This window comes from Pezoporus occidentalis, unplaced genomic scaffold, assembly GCF_034315485.1.
Source record: "Pezoporus occidentalis ecotype Australia unplaced genomic scaffold, CSIRO_AGI_Poc_V1 ctg28, whole genome shotgun sequence".
NCBI lineage: Eukaryota > Metazoa > Chordata > Aves > Psittaciformes > Psittacidae > Pezoporus > Pezoporus occidentalis.
In genome coordinates, this window is record NW_026914718.1 from 4,275,727 (window position 1) to 4,290,469 (window position 14,743).

General features: G+C 42.4%; 1 protein-coding gene and 1 long non-coding RNA gene across 10 annotated transcripts in view; one reads left to right on the top strand and one right to left on the bottom strand.

The window, feature by feature from the left end:
- Positions 1–9,023, top strand: part of LOC134167121 (uncharacterized) — a 34,006-nt gene extending 24,983 nt beyond the window's left edge. Inside the window, exons 2-3 of the long non-coding RNA XR_009966089.1 lie at positions 1,445–1,732; positions 8,902–9,023. This is a non-coding gene — a long non-coding RNA (uncharacterized LOC134167121). The remainder of the gene's footprint in view (positions 1–1,444; positions 1,733–8,901) is intronic.
- HECW1 (HECT, C2 and WW domain containing E3 ubiquitin protein ligase 1) overlaps positions 1–14,743 on the bottom strand; it is a 253,865-nt gene that overhangs the window by 18,962 nt on the left and 220,160 nt on the right. For 8 of the 9 annotated variants that reach the window (XM_062625356.1, XM_062625357.1, XM_062625353.1 and 5 more), the window contains 2 exons: positions 1,568–1,666; positions 57–186 (listed from right to left, as the gene is read on the bottom strand). In XM_062625356.1, the coding sequence (XP_062481340.1) occupies positions 57–186; positions 1,568–1,666 (229 nt within the window). Of the gene's footprint in view, positions 1–56; positions 187–1,567; positions 1,667–14,743 lie in introns of those variants that run through there. The other variant, XR_009966068.1, reaches the window with a different exon arrangement.

A 14,743-nucleotide genomic window follows, 5' to 3' on the forward strand; every position in this document is an offset into this window, starting at 1 on the left:
TGCAACTCTGTCAGCTTCAGACTGGCTTTTCAGATGTTTTACATAGCTGTGCTCACCTGTCCAAACACCTCCTCGTTCACTGTGAAGGTGAGATCCAGGATATCTGTGATGTTGTTATCCTTCATCCACTGCAAACTCTGATGGAACTCTTCATCCAGGTACTCTAAGTCACTTAAATCACATGGCCTGATTGCAAGGCAAGAAAAAAAAGATGCAGGTGTATGCAGGACTCCATGACTATTGGCAGGATGACTTACTACTAACAATGTGAACAGGTATGTGCTGAAGAGCCAGCATAAAGCTGGTGTTCATTTGGTTTTGTGAACATCAAAGACCCTCTCAAAGCAGCTCTGCAACTGCTTTGCATGGCTGGGCTCAAGGCCAAATCTGTTGGCTGCCTGCACTATTTGCTGTCAGAGGGCACCCCTGGGGCTTGATTTAATGTGAATCTTCAGGATGCCCTGTTTCAGAGCACATGCTTACCTTCAGGATGGACGGGCCCCACCATGCTGTGCCTGGCTGCTTCCACATATCTATCATCCTCGAGGTGAGCACACAAGACTGACATAAGGCAGACCAAGCAGCCTAAACTTCTGCTAGTAAGGTGCCTGCTTTGTTTGCTGAAAGGGCAGGTGGTTTCAAACCTCCTAAAGGGGCAATAATGACGCAGGGAGAACTCTAGGTTTCAGGCTATTTCCAGACTAGCTCAGATACAACAGAGAGGAAACTGTTTGGACCTCAGCAACTATCATTGTTAAAAAAAACAGTAATAAATTAAATGCATGTTAAAGAACTCAAAGGATGTTAAGTATCTTCGCTGACCTGGCATCATCTAACTTGATGAACTATTTCAGCCAAGTTTTATTCTGCTCTTTGTCATTTAATTGCAGTCTGAACTTACTACTTCTGGCTTTTCTCATTGCTGCAAATTTTACGTACCTTAACTTACTGCAGTCTATAAAGAGGGACAGATTGTCAGATAAAGCTAACCTTATAAACTTGGCATTGGAAGCAATATATTACTGGTAGCTTCTGCTTACTAGTATAAAAGACAGTACAAGGCCAAGAACAAACATCCACTGTTGATATCTACATTAGCACACCTAATGAACCCAAGTTGTGTTTTAGAATTAAACCCAGTTCCACCAGTGAGGCATGAGAAATTACATATTTTTCTTAATATGACCTCCCTCCCTTTTTTGTTGTTATTTTGTTTTTTCACATCAAAGATACTTTTCAGTCTTCCACATAGTTAAAGTCTGATAAGTTTTCATCAGTAAGTTACTACTTTAAGTAGTAAACTGGGGGATTACGGGTCGGTACTTTCAAATGTCTGTTTGTAAATGTTATACTTACTATGCATTTTTATCAACACAGTATTTATGGAAGGCAGGGTCTTGGACAAAGTAAAGGAAAATTAAAACATGTTTGTTTTCTATCACAGACCAACCAAACATGGAAAGAACTTGAAGGTCAGAGTGCTTGAAGCAACTCCACAAGGGTCTGTCTCTGCAGGACTCACTATGGGATCACTGTTTCTGCACAGTTTCTGCATACTTATACTTACAGCCTTAGTAGGGCTTTGTAGAACGGCCTTGTGAAGAAAGCATCGAGAAGGTACTGGTGAATGAGAGCAAGGCCAAGAATACGACCACTGAACCTGAACCTGGGATATAAACATACAGAGTAAATGAAGTGTAACTCAAGATACTCAGCACAGAAACTTACAGAGGTAGCAACGGGTTTTGTTCCTTAGTTTCTTACATTAATTATTTCTTTTTCTCCAAGCAGATACCTAACACCACCCTTCCCACCTCTGATCAGTAATGGATCTCTTTTTGATCTAGCTCCCACTCTACCCATACATGCACCTGGCATGTTATATGCTCTCCTGTGCCAAACCAGTAAACACTCTGAAGATTCACCATCTATGATCTTTAGTGGAATGTTCTGATACAGACTGACTCCATCAAACTCAGTTTTTAGCTATTAAATACTGTAATACTCCACCCTCAGCAGAAAACATACTATCAAAACAGCTGCAAAGGGTATTTGGTGAATCAGTATATCCAATTTCTGACTGGTTACAACCCTTTTCAGGGTGGGGCTCTTAAGTATTCTAAATGCGTAGTGAGTTGCCTTTACAGGGGAAAACTGATGTTTAATTAAGTTACCTGTTGTGACCAAGAATATGAATTAAAATCATTATCTAAAGGTCAGGCTAGCTGTTCCCTGACCACTTTCTTAATGGTGATGTTCTGCTGTCTTCAGTGTTTACATACTCTTGTGTCTGTTTCTGCTTTCAAAGAACAACAACCCCTAGTCCTGCTCCAAGTACATCCAGAGAGTGCCCTCCCCATTACAGTCTGACTTGTGATGATAAGCTCTTCCATTTGTCTATGATTTCTTCAATGACTTACTAGATATTATTCCATCAAATCTGGTTTTAAATCAGTCATCTCAGACAGAAAAATTCAGAACTGGTGGGTTTCTTTGTAAAAACAATCCCATTACCCATCCAAAACTTATTTGTCAAAAAAAGGAAAAGAAACAACACCCCAAATGTGAGCACACCAAGCCTGAGCTGACTGACATCATGGTGAAGTTTCATTGCTCAAAAGATGAGAAAGAGATCAAAAAGCCAAGAAACCATTTTTTCCACTACAGGAATGAGTGTGAAGACCTCTCCTGTACATGAAGGAAACGTGAGTCTCACTGTTATGAAAGCAGTGCAGAGTATCCATTCGCTCAGTCAACTTTATGCTCATGGGACAGAACAAGTGCTTAGTATGTCAAATGGGGCACAAAATAGCATGTTGTGGGCCCAGTTAGCATTTACACCACCACAAGAGCTGCCGCTGGGTCTCCTGCATCCAGGAAAGGTGCTTACGATATGCAGCTGACTGGTAACAGAAGGGTGATTATATTACCCCCTTACAGCTGTTTCCACAGAAGCAACAAAAGACAGCTGTTGGGTCTAGTTAGGACCTGCTTCACTTCACTTGTGCTCCAGTGCAATGTTTCCAGCAAGAAGCAATGAAAAGAGGGGGAGCTGACACAATGAAAGCACAGTGGAAGCCAGACAGCTCAAATCCCAGAAATGCTGAGGCTGTAATCCATCAGTTTTATAGTACCTTCAGGATCTATAATCGAGTCCATTTGTCCTAAATAATGCATGTCGGCTTTTTTGGTTTCGTTCTTCACCATCTCCATCTATCCATCCCTGCACATTTTGAATGAAAATACTATAAGCACTGGGTGTTCCTCACCACAACACCCACCCCATGGCTATTCAACTGTGCAGGGCAGGGCAGGCAGGAGCCTTTTGGAACAGAGCAAAGCAGAAAGTAAATTGCCAAGAAAGATTTGGGAATGTTGGTTCTGCAAAGAAACTCCTTGAAAGTATGAACAGCATCAGTTTTCTTCTTGCTGCTTGTATCGCTTCTGTACCTGCATGTGGCTTTGAGGGCATTCATGCAAAGCTGTCATGAAAGGGTACTGCACCTAGATCAAGGTGTTCAGCATATGTTATGGTGGCTGTTAATGGCAAGTTTCATTTGAATCAGTGCCTTATGGCAGATGTGTATCAAACCATTCAAAAGCTATGGGTAGTGTTTCTTCATGAAAGGACTAAGGCTGGTGGGTCAGACTAAGCAAATGTGGGCAGAGCAACTCTTAGGTTGTGTGGTCCGTCAGTCTGACCTTGCACCGGCAGCCCTGGGCACACCAAGGCTTGCTCAACCTGGGGTCTGACTGTGGTTCCACAGCCCCAGCCTTTGCAATGGCACTGTGTAGGAAAACAAGTCCAGCACTAACTGGTCTGGATAAAGGAGATAATTAAAAAGACATTGCTACTCCTGGTGTCTGCCAATACAATGGATAAAAAAGCTATGCTGCAGATTGTATTTCTTAGCTGCTCCATATCATCCCAGCAGACACAGTGCTTTGTGGCCACATCATGTGAGCTCTGCAGCCCACAAACCCTTCTTCCCCTGCACAAAGCTTTGGTATCTCTGCAGAGCCTTCTATACCTGACTCTGATCTGAAGGCTGAAGGACCTCTGGCCCCTTGTCCATTCTGGACAGTGTCTGGGATGACAAACGGCATTTCTATGGTCTAGCAGTGCACTGAGAACAGTGGATCATGGTAAGCCAACAGATACCTATCAAAAGGGAGGTGTTTGCTACTGTCCTCAGAGGACAACGGAACAGTCTATCTGTGTGTGTGTCCATACAGAGCATCGAGCTGCCACCGTGCTCAGCCAAGCATAACACTACCACTTAAAATATATCAAAACCTACAAAGAAGCAACAAGAAACAAATCGATCTCCTTACAAAAGCCAGTTAAAACAAAACCAGACCTTTGTGTTTATTTCTTCCTGAAGGATTTAGAACACGGGTGAGATCCAGAGATGGGTGAGACAGCTGCCTCAGAAAAAACAAGTTTTCTTGACAGAGTAAGCAGCACAAAGGTAAATCTGGGCTGGAGGGCACATACCTTCTTTAAACCTGACTTACATTTATCTTTCCAAGGAAGTGTAAAATGCTTGTTTGATTGGTTTCTAGCAGAAAAGATAGCTTGGAAGAGGTGGGGAATGTGAGGTCTAGCTCTGGCCCTTTCTTTCAACACCCTTCCCTTTCAGAGACAATGATTGAGTCTGAGTACCGTGCTCTGGCAGAGAGGGGAGATGTGGAGGGAGTTAATGAACAGGAAATGGTGGAAGGAGAGACAGAATTAACGAGCAGGAGACCTGCTCTGCTCTGACTCCTACTGACACCCTTCATCTGCTCAAAAAGGACATTGTGCACACCTGCCTCCCGGCTTTTAACAACACAGCTCTCTGACCTATTTGCAGGAGTTTCCACACTACCCAGCAGCTAACTCCTTTTCCTTCTGGAGGCTGCAGGTGCCCCTGAAACAGCCTGTTTTCACAACAGCCTGTTGCAAAATAACAGGCTCGTTCTCCTCTGCATACTTACTGCATGTCTGGGTACACAGGGACAGACAAACCCATATGCTGTAGCAGCGACTAAGCAATACATTTTCCTCCAATTGCAGGTGAGTCACAGGAAATTTAATTTACTCTGGTCTTTATCATATAGCAGCAGAATAAGGCAGGACCCATAATGACCTTTTGTTACAGGGCTCCCTCTCAACTGGTTGAATGAACGCAGGTCTTCTTGATATGACAGTCCTTCCTTGGATTCAGATGGAGAATGATGCACCTCGACAAAACTGCCATCTATGTGTACAGGGGAAGAATGGTTCTTATCGTTCTGTAAGGGATGCTTTGGTAGCCGTGCCTTGCCAGCTAAATTGGCTACAGTATGAGAAACTTGAAGTCCTAAATAGAGGAAGCACCTGATGGAATTGAAAATCTTGCAAACCTTATCTCAAACACATCAGCGGTGTTTAAGGGTGCCCTTCTTGGTGCAGTAGCTTGTGAGAAAATATTCAAAGAAGGGCTCAAGAGAGGTGACTATAATATGGTTCACATCCAATTTGAAGATGTCGTTTTCCTTTCACAACAGTACTGAACGCTTTGCTTTCATCTGTAAGACAAATTGCACCAGTTTTAAAGTTTCACACTGTTTAATCATGCAGATAAACTTTTGGCCACCTGAAAGACAAGCTGAAAAAATGAGGCGGCACTGCGGTACAGGATTTCTGCCCTTGGCACCTCTTTTAAGGGAAAATAATGATATTTGGGAGATGGATGCAGCTGGACAGCCCATTAGTCCTTCCACAGTGGAAGAGACTGGACCTAATCTCAACCATTATTAGACAGCAGAGAACCTAAAAAGGGGAAAGTATTTGGAAGGACTCAAGTTATGTGAATGGCTTCACTCTGAACATGCATCTTATTAGACAACAGAGAATTCAGTCATGAAACCCAGATTTGTAGGAAACCAGGCACCACAGGATCCAGTCTGTGGGGCAGCTTGTTTTACAGGACAGTTAAAACCTTCATGGTGATGAAGACACTTGTGAGCATCCTTGTTGTGAAGGAGACATCATGAAGGCCAGAAACTACTAATGAAAGGAAATAAAAATCCATTCTTATAGCCTAAAATACTGTGATTTGTAATCTTGCCACTTGGACGAGAGGGCATGGCATACAGAGGAGTATGTACTGATCCATGACTCTTGGATTGTGGTGGAATCACCAGAACTGGCATTTTCTAAACAAAGAGCAGTTTTATTCTATTTTTTAATGCAAGAAAGCTCTAAAGATGTGTATTTTGCAAAGAAGCTCACCAGGTGGTTACAGCATCTCTGCCTGGCCTCATACACTATGAACTTTAAGCAAACTGGCAGTGTGTCAGATACATGCACCAGAGTGTGTCTATGTGCTAGCAGCACCTATCCCAGCGTTGGCTCAATGCAGGACTTGACCAACATGTCCTGTACTGAGCTACATCAGATAATCTTTACAAACCCTTGGCAGTGGATCAACTTCACACCTCTATCAGCCTCCATTAACAAATGCCTTTCTTTAATTTGGTGTGCATATTTAACCCCTACTCCCACAAATGACAGAACATTTGAGCAGACTAATGTGATGATGAGAGGGATCTATTGTCAGGAAGGTTAGCCAGGCAGGCTGAGGAAGCTAACACCATTTTGGTTATCTGACTTGCATCTTGCAAACTTTGCAGACCGCCTCTTTGCCACCATGTCATTTGGTGGCGAGGCATATTTGCTCTGCATACCTGGAGGCTCAGAGGCTGACGCTGTGGCATTCCAGCAGGATGCCGGAAGCCTCTCCAGCTCAGGAATCTGATGAGCTCATGTGTCATTAATAGGAAAGGAATGGCTCTTGGAAAGGCCAATAGACAAAACTCCACTAAGTCTTAACACATTAAAGAGAAAAGGTAAAATAATTCCTTTGTTAGTCCTGGAGGAGAATTCCAGCACGAGGAGTAATAAGATTAAAGTTGGCTTGTTTTCTTTTCTTACATGCACCTCTAATATGGAGAATTCTCAGAGAGACAAAACTACAACACTGAGACACCTGCATGTGGCATCTTTCAACATCACATTAAGGACTTGTCCCACCTCTTCTGGTATCTAACCACAGTAGCATCCTACCTGAGAACTTAACCTGGATCCACACACACTTCTTGTGAAGGAATGGTAATAACCCACCTGACCAAGTTCTGCTGTTTTCTTTTTAACCTCCTTTGGGTTATGTTCTAAATACTGAAAGGCATCGTAACCCATATATGGTCAAAACACATTCCAGGTTTTCGACAGTTACTGATTTTTTTCAAGGCTAATCTCCATACTTCCTTGCTATGAAACTAGAGAAAATTCTGCCAGGAAAGCTGAAATTTCAGTCTATTTTCCAAATTAAAACTGAGAGGAAACATTGAGGATTGCTGACATGGAACAACTGTTTGTGCAGATTTCCAGCTTGGAAACTGATGGATGTTAAACAGTTAGAGCCTACAGGGATTTATCCCTGCAGCTCCTGCAAACATTATTGGGGTTTAATAGAGGATACATTCACCTCAGAGCCAAGGTTTTTTGTTCAGGCATCAAAAGATGAAGGAGCATATTCCATGAGTCCCTCTTTGATAATATTCTGTCTGCTTCCTATTCCTATAAAACTAATGAGATTTAATTATATTTTAAAGGAAATTTGTAACACTCATTTAAGAAAGCACTAGCCTTTTCTAAGTAGCCCCAGTTGTAAAGTGTATGGAAAGCGGACAGTCCAGCAGGCCTGCTTGCAGATGGTCATAAAATACAAAGTGGGTGTTCAGAGATGGGTGAAATGTACAGGCATCACCCAAGAATGGAAATTAAGCAAGACAAAAAGGTTTAAAACTGATTTTTAGAGAGAAGAACAACCTGGTACAAACAAACTTCCATCAGGCTTCAAATCCTGAATGGGTAATTCTCTTCAGGTGAAGATCTGCAGGGGTGAGTCCTCTCCTTCCTGCCTTGCTTCAAGTACTTTCAGTTTTGGTGGGCACCTGAGTTTTGTATGATGAACCTGTGTTTATCCGAGTCAAGCCCTCAAGTTTATTGCATGAATTTCCTGCTGCAAAAGGCCAGTGTAATACTGGCACTCCAACAAGTGCTTCCCTACTTTTATTTTCTGGATTTATCTGCAAATGGAACACAACGTTTCTGTTTCTCAGTACAAAAGAGTAACCACATGAAAAAGAGCTATTGCTTACACATGATGGAAATGTGAACTATCCATGTTCTTCTAAATCTCTGGAGCTCATGTATCCTGAATTAGCAACTAAGCCTCAAGCCATTCCTGAAGCTTAATTTACCAGTAACTGAAAAACAATGAGATAATGTGAACCTTACTGCTTCTTTATTTAAGCTAATCAAATCCTTCAAGTCTTTTCTTTGTCTCTAACCTAACTATACTGCATGTTCACTCAAAATGAGACTGTAGGGATAGGACAAGGGGTAACAGGTTAAAACTTAAACAGGGGAAGTTTAGATTGGATATAAGGAGGAAATTCTTTCCTGTTAGGGTGGTGAGGCACTGGAATGGGTTGCCCAGGGAGGTTGTGAATGCTCCATCCCTGGCAGTGTTCAAGACCAGGTTGGACGAGGCCTTGGGTGAGATGGTTTAGTGTGAGGTGTCCCTGCCCATGGCAGGGGGGTTGGAACTGGATGATCTTAAGGTCCTTTCCAACCCTAATTATTCTATGATTCTATGATTCTAAAATGTCTTTCCATCTTCCTTACATCCTCGCTATAGCCACCACAAAAGAACCCTTAGGAAAGGTTAAAAAGCTAATTGTGTAAAACAGAAAAAAACATGATTTTATTAGAGAAGCTGAAGGCTGTTCTGCTTTATTCAGTAAAGGAGGGACAAAGATAATGTAGATAAAGGAAACTCACAGTATCCCCTCCTGTTTCCCTTCAAGGTAGCTGCCTTGGCTCCCTGCACATCAGCTGAACTGTGTCAAAAGTCACTACTGCAGATACAGAACTGAGCAAATCTGGCTCTGGGACTTCCACCGTGTGCAGTTATCGCAGGCAGTCCAGCCTCAGTGTCACGGGTTGTCTGTGCACCACAGACTCCAGTCACAGGAAACAGAGAATTGATTTCCACTTATGTCTTTAAACTAATAAAGTAGATGGTCTCTCTATAACATGAAATCATGCTATGTGTCACTTTACCAATAACAAAGTTCCATGAACGTACTGTTTGGAGGAGAGGGGGACTGTGGCCAAGTGCTGGGTTTGCCATTTCTGCTTGCAGAGCTATCGATCGCATGAATAAAAACGTAGAATCTCTCCTTTGAGAGAACCATGACAAAACATGGCATCACAAACATGATCGTCATCAGAAACTGGGCTGCTTGTGGGATTTAGATTTAGCTTCTCTTGCTGGTACAATGGCAAACTCTTCTCCAATTCTTCCCAGTAACTACAGAAGAGATGCAGACTGAAGTATGAACTACTGGCTAGAAGACTACAAACCTCTACATTTTGTGATTCCCAGATCCTAGACTGTATTTTTGACAGGCAGATCTCAAAGCAGCTTACAAAGGAGATCAGCAGCAATACAGAATCATAGAATAGTTAGGGTTGGAAAGGACCTTAAGATCATCTAGTTCCAACGCCCCACTAAACCATGCCACCCAAGGCTTTGTCCAGCCTGGCCTTGAACACCACCAGGGATGGAGCATTCACAACCTCCCTGGGCAAGCCATTCTAGTGCCTCACCCTAACAGGAAAGAATTTCATTTGACAAATGAGAAAACATAACTACAAAAGTAAAATGATTTATCTAATGTTATCCAGAAAACAAGTGGTAGAGACGGGAATACAATCACAGTCCTCTTGAGTCCCAGCTCCATTTTAGTTGTTTAGTCTATTTGACAGCTTTTACTTTCTTACCTTCTATAAAATGATATATGAATGACAGGAAATTTTGTGACTCAGCTCTAGTTTATGACAGCTCCTTATGGACCAACTCAGTCTGATGCATATGGGTTGGGTTTTTTTTTAAGCCAGCAAGAAGGCATTTTTATCAAGAGATTTTGAATTCTCAGTCAAACCTTTTGGAAAAGCTACTGGTTGTGGCAGGGGCACTTTGTAAACCTGCGAGTTGGTAAAGTTTCATACGCTGCATGATTCACGTTTGCTTTGCCATGTGTTGTAACAAATTGGTCAAGCTACAGGGGAAAACCCATAGATTTAGTCATCTGCCAGACAGGAGGGACAGAAAAGCGCAAGCCAAATGACCACACCATTTCCTTCAATGGCTAACTATGACTGCTGAAGCCACAATAACCAACTGCTCAGTCAAAGGAGGCACTGTCTGGGGTATTTAAGCACGAGAGAGACTGCTCATCATAAAACCTCACTGGTAAGCACCCAGGAATGTCCACACCATGTGCTGAAGCATGATGCAGATATCCTTGAGCTAACTGCGGACAGGTCATCTGCAGTGCAGAGCCACATGCACTTATCAGCCCTGGTCCAGAAGCCATACACTTGGGTTTGCACTGTTCTGCAACTCAGCTAATGATCCCTGACTCTCAGATGTGGTTCCTCCATTGAGTAAGCTCAGGAATCTGTGTGCTAAATTCAGATTCAGACATGCTATTAATTGCTTGACAGTCTGTTTTAGGTCTTGTTTTGCAAATCACTGAACACCTCCAACTTTCACCAATACCACCGCAAACCTACAGCTCTGATTGTCTTCTGCGAGCATGCAGAATGCAGACCTGGACCTGTAAGTTGCTGTCCTCAAGTGCAAGAATTTTTTTACTTCTCCTTTATGAATCTTTCCAATACAATTAAAGAATTCCAGTTTCTAGTCTGTTTCTTCCAAAATGCGAGTCGTAAGTCACAACACAGAAAGCTCCTTTGGGCAGACACAAGACACTGAATTTTCTGTTCTTGTTATTAAACACAGAAGGTGGGCAGGTCAGGATTTTCCTCATCCTCCATAATTTTAGTTAGATTTTGACAAACATTCCTATTCCAAGCTGGGCAAACTGACAAACTTGACACTGCCCTTCTCCCTTTAAATGCATCTGGATCAGATCAATTCAAATCTTTAATCTTCCCATTTAGTAAAACCAAGGTAATATACTGAAAATAAGAATTTTCAATGGACAAATGAAGCTTGTAACTTTCAAAATATCCCAGGGAGAGACCTATGCAAAGAGAAATGCCTTTTCTACTCAAAAATACCCCAAATGGATTTGGGTGATTTACTGAAAGCAATTCTGCTCTGTGAAGTCTTTCTTTTGATGTATGAATTGTATTTACTAATAAAAAAGTCAGCTTGGGAATTTCTGCACCTGCTCTAATTGACTTTGCTTTACCTTACCCAAGTGTGAATAAAATGTAGTGAGAAACAAGGAGGGGCAAAGATGACTGAGCAATACTTCACAGTGACAGTCCAGCCTTGCCATTCCAGTGTGGCTGGAACAAGAGATACGAGGACATTCATCACTCCCTGGGAGCTTTTCGCCACTACAAATAAACACACAACCAGTGCCCACCCTGATGCTTCCCTGCAGGCTCACATTCTCAGAGACAATGTGGATTTTACCCTTCTCTCCTCTACCACATGCAAGGTGGAGACGCTCTAGAGATTTTCATGTGGAGCCTCCCATCTCCGAGCAAGTTTAATCCACAATGCTGCAAAAGACTCCATGGCCTTAAGCAAGGGAAAAACCCATAAAGATGACTTTTGTAAAAACACAACAAAACACAACAGCCGCCTTTCCCTCAAACCAAACTCTAATTATGGAAGCAGTGCTAGACACTATGAGGTTCAGAGAGGGGAAAAGGAGGAGAGACTGCAAGAGACATCTCTTCTTTCAACCCAAGTGACACCATCATTCAGATCCTCAAAAGAACTTGAAAAAATCAAAGCCAAAATTAAGGTAAATATAAAGCAGAGCCTTTTTATAAAAAAAAAACAGTTTCTGTAGAAGCTCAGTTAGGGAGAATATTTTTTTTCTCCCTCAGTTTGGTTTGCCTTTCATCTTCCAATTCCTCCTGACCCTTAATAAATAATTAACCAGCTGTTGAGGCAGGCTTTATGTGCTTATAGTCATACATCAAACTTAATAGGAAAATCAAAGTTTGCGTAAGTACAGAAGGCATTGAGAGAGATCACAGTGCAGCAGCGAGGCCTTTCAGTAACATAAGCGTTTCACATCATGAAAAGGTCTTACAAAATTATTTCAGCTGCATATTTATTTAAATATCATTCTTGTCCAGAAGATTTACAATAGTGCTTGAAAATTTCTCATGCAAACATAATTTATTTAAAATCAGGTATTGGTAGTAATTAAAATTTATAGTATAACGTAACATTGAATGCTTTGGTTTTCTATGGTGCCTTTCATCTGAGAATTTCAAAGCAGTTCACAGCACCAGCGTACATCAAATGGATTTCAAGTTGATGACATAGGAGGAGACCTCTTCATATGGAAACTGAGGCAAAGAGGTAACCACCTAATTGTAAAAACAACTGGCTGTTGCTGCATGCCCCACTCTGGGGTGCTATATCTGATCTGATTTTTAAGAGGATGATTTTTTGGAGTGTAGCATAAAGAAGTCCCTTCAAGATGACTGCAAAATTGGTCTTCCAAATTCATACTTCCCCCTGAATGCAGACCCACACAACCGGCATATTTGATCCCCAAACCAAACTCTGGGTTACTGACTCCCTTAATAAACAGGTATTGGGCCATATGTAGGTTGCCTGCCATAACAGTTACAAAATTAGAGAGATAACTGAGTAATTCTGGCCACATATTATGCAGAGCTACTTTCAGTCAGTGGAGAGGAGTGATGGCTGTTTGCAGACCTCCTGCTTAGATGCTGTGACTACAAAGATGTTCTATAAAAAGCCTGTTTCTATAAAGAGCCAAAGAGTGTGCCTGAATCTATCCTATGAGCTGGTCAGCATATGAATACAACCCATTAGGTCATGAGGCAATTTGTCACTTTCTTTAAAAACTAAATGAAATAAGTCATTCTCTGTGTAGCAGCATTAATGGAGCTTTGTTTCCTATAGATCTGTCTCTGATGGTTCTACATTGCCATGCTGCAGTAGTTCCAGTTCCTCCTACACACCTCTGCTAGCACTTCCCACACTTTGGAGCATCTCCAGCTTTTGCCTCCTCTGAGCTTTCACAGTGCTCCTGACATCCTCAAGCTACTGACATGATGGTATAGCTGGTTCACAGCCTGTGCCTGTGGTAGACCTGTCAGCTTGCCCATGCTACATGGCCAATTTGGAGGCCAAGCAGAATGGATAACTGCTGAGCTCACCAGCCTGCCTTCACTGAGGCACTCTTCTGCGTTTCTATCTTTACCCAGCCACCAGTTTTGCTTTTAGGAAATAAGTACCTTTGAGATGTTTACCTTCCTGTCAAACAGGTCACAGACTGATTAGGAAACTGTCTGATGGCTGGGCAGGGCAATTGCACAAGGCTCAGCTCCTAAGGAAACTGGGTGAAGAAAACCAGCCAAGCTCTCTAAGGAGAGAGGACAGCTGCGGCTGCAACATTCTTGGTTCTTCTTGGGTTTATTCAAACAAAAAAAGGGGAAAACAACACCCTGCATTCTTTGGCACGCTTGAGATGGACAGTGATGGCTATGTGGTTTCTTGCTTGCACAAAATCAATAAAAGAGAGGGTCAGAGTTTGGCTGGGGGTAGAGCCACACAGCACTGTACAGGCCAAGGGAGCTCGCTCTACTCATGTGCCAAGCTTGCCAGAGCACGTAAAGGCAACCGAGGCAGTGCCAAGCCTGAAGTAACCCACCCTGATGGGAGACAGCATATTTTTTCCCAGCTCAATGTTGCAGTAACCATGTCAGTTGGCTTGGAGCACAGGGAAAGCAAATCCGTGTCTTTGTGGAGAGTGGGTGCAACAGGCTTGCATCTGCCTGCAGAACCCGATGTAGAAATACATGCAGGGTTTCTGTTTCAGCAGCATGGGCTAGAATATGAGGGGATCTGGAGAGCAGAAAGAAAGGCTGGAACTGAATGAAGAAACCAGTCCTAAATGAGCATTAGGGTAATGGAGTTCATTAGGACATTGCAGTCAGGAATGAATCTACAGCTTCTAGGGACCTGGGCCACTGGGTCTGACTACACCAGCATCTTTGTGGTCTTCTAGGATTCTGCACAAAAACATCTTACTCACAAGTCTTCAGCTTTCTAATGAGGTTCTGTTAAATAAATGTATTAAATTTTATTCAAACAAAACACAACAGGGCTTTTCTGAGATGGATACAGAATGTTAAGTATGAGTAGCAAGCTGTAAATACCTCCAAGATAACTGTGACACTGGGGTACTGCATAAATGTCACAGTGAGGTCCACAAATGCCTAATTGTTAAAAAAAAAACATGCTGTCATTAATCCCCTATGAAAACACAGAATAAGATGTTTCAAGTTAGCATCCCTCAGATCTCCAAATGAATGTCTGTGAACAATTTTATCTATCTAGACCATCTGGTCTTCTATGCAGAGCCTGGGCCTCTCTTCAGATTTCTGGCTGTGGTTCCACATTTACAAACATGCAATGAACTAAAAACCCAAATGTAGATGATGTGAAATGCATTGCTGGGGTGAGTCAGATAAAAGACCAGGCAAGTGATCTGGGGACAAAATGTCTGGTGCAGATGACCACACCATGAGTACCATGCTGTCTCCTGAAGAAGGGTGCAGTACATTATCTCACTGGATTACTCCTGGGGGCAGGACTTCTAGCCCACCCAGAAG